This window comes from Propithecus coquereli, unplaced genomic scaffold (genome assembly GCF_000956105.1).
Source record: "Propithecus coquereli isolate 6110/MARCELLA unplaced genomic scaffold, Pcoq_1.0 Scaffold113, whole genome shotgun sequence".
In the NCBI taxonomy this organism is placed as follows: Eukaryota; Metazoa; Chordata; class Mammalia; order Primates; family Indriidae; genus Propithecus; species Propithecus coquereli.
Window position 1 is genome coordinate 4,037,420 of NW_012135303.1, and position 2,155 is coordinate 4,039,574.

The window sequence follows — 2,155 nt, forward strand, 5'->3', positions numbered from 1 at the left end:
AAAAAAAAAAAAAAAAAGAATTCAAAGAATTCAAAGGCAGGAAGTGACATCACATGGCAGCTGGGTCAGTGGGAGAGAGTCATGTGGCTGCTCTGCTTGCCGCCCTCCTTTCTATCATCCGGGAAAGTCTAGACCCTTCCCTCCCTCCCGCCAGTCCAGCCTTGGGAAGAGCTGATGAATTACCTATAGTCCGAAATAAGGTGCGGGCGCCTGAGCAGGAGGCTCTCCACGGCCGCTTTGTCTGTCTTCAAGATCCGCTTGAGCAGGTCAAAGCGCCTCACTCTGTAGAGCAGCTCGGCCAAACCCGGGGCAGACAGCTTTCCTCTCTCACTTAAAATGTCCAGAAGCTCCCTGACATTCGGCGGAACCACGTCTGTAGCAACATCCCGGCACAAAAAAAGAAGCATCTCCTTCTCGTCTTTGTCAAGTGCCTCTTCGACCTGATGGATAACCTCGGCAGACATCGTGCACGGTGTCATTTCAAGGCAGTGGAGCAGTACAGCTTCGAGACAGTCAACAAAAGGCCATGAGGCTGTCAATTTCATTTCTGGGGGCTTTCTTCATGTCTCTCAGAATCCTTTCCAATGCAGGAGTGCTGGGGTTAAAAGGTAGTTTTTTTTAAAAAATCCTCTTATCAAGGTAACTTATGCCTAAGAGTCAAAGTACCGGCCCTTCCTTTCTTGCTGATATTCCTAACCTAGTAGATTCAGTTCCTATCGTTAAGTCTACAGAAAGGGATCCTCAATGGGCAAAGCCAAAACCCAAGACTAATTCAAAAATCAAGAAAGACAGAATAAAAACCTACTTTTTAAAGGAAATGAAACCAGAGACAAAATTATCTCCAAAAAACCCTGTATGCCTTTACACAGTTTATCAGAATGGAAAGCATGCGGTAAAGGGAAAATCACAATGGAGGAGGTTAATGACTAAGTCACAATAAATGACCTTAGTGGGAGGAAGAGGGAAAAGCCCAGTGACTAGACATGCTGATTAGATCAGAGAAACTTGGGTCCTAGGGGTTAACTCCCACTGTCGGTGACCTCACCCACATGGGCTTGAACAAAGGGGCCCTCTCTGCAGTGTACTGTAAATAACGGATAAAAGAGGTTTCTGTCCCTATGCCACCCGTTTTCCAGTTGCTCTCCTGCTTTGCAGCCCCTCACTCACACCTGTGAGCAGAAGCCTCTGCTGTCATCCCCTCAGGGCCCCAAGCCCTTTGCACAACTTCGTCCTGAGTGCTCATAGGACCTGCCACCACCTGAACAAAGGCTTTGTCAAGCTTTGATCAGGTCTTCAGACCCTGAGCCTCGTGGAAGCACCAGAGGCCCCTCCCCGACTCTCAATACCCTGTTACATGGCAGCAATTGCCAGCAGCATTCCTGACGGTCTCAGTGGAAGGAAGGGAGACAGAAGATTTGACGCAAGGTCTCACTCCCAGGGTGGGGCTTGGGTGGGAGGAGTGAGGTGTTCAAGCCATGGATGTGTTCTTAATTTCTTCCATGGAACTCAACATATTTTCTTTCAAAATTTCAGATGCAAGTGGCAGTCACTGTCTACTTTTAAGTTTTATAGCTATAATTTATGTTAAATCGGTTCTTATGTTCTGGGCCAATACCTTATCTGTCCCTACAAACATTTCAGGTTAAAACCTAATCTTAGCAAAAAATAATTGGATATTAACATTAGTGTCACTAAAGTTGGTATTCAACCCCCGCCCCCGCCCCGCACTGCTAAATTTGACTGGCTAAAAAAAAAAAAATTAGAAACACAACCCAACTGTAAGTTACTGACAGTTGCTTTGCATTAATGTACAAGTATATTTATATATTATCTAGCTATAGTTAGTGAAAGGAACACTGAATCTATTTTATGTATTTATGTACAGTATCAGCCTACAAAAGATTTGGGGCATTTTACAATAAAACGCACAAATAGAAAAATTTTATATGAGAACAAGGGGAAAAATTAGGTTAGAAATTTGAAACAGCATGGGAGGATAGAGAATACAATGCAAATATGCAGTCTAACAGGGCCTAAACAGATTTCAGTAATTATAAATTTGTCCCTGAGCTTCCTGGCAGTCAAAGCAAAAAGGGATACATGGGAGGTTAAATAATTCTTACTATCAAAACAAAGAAAAATAAAACAGTTTCTT

General features: G+C 43.8%; 1 protein-coding gene across 1 annotated transcript in view; it reads right to left on the bottom strand.

Annotated features, from left to right (window-relative positions):
- LOC105818988 (CASP8 and FADD-like apoptosis regulator) overlaps positions 1–2,155 on the bottom strand; it is a 28,175-nt gene that overhangs the window by 5,997 nt on the left and 20,023 nt on the right. The window contains exon 2 of the mRNA XM_012655140.1: positions 184–595. Coding sequence (XP_012510594.1) covers positions 184–545 — 362 coding nt within the window. The 5' untranslated portion in view covers positions 546–595. The remainder of the gene's footprint in view (positions 1–183; positions 596–2,155) is intronic.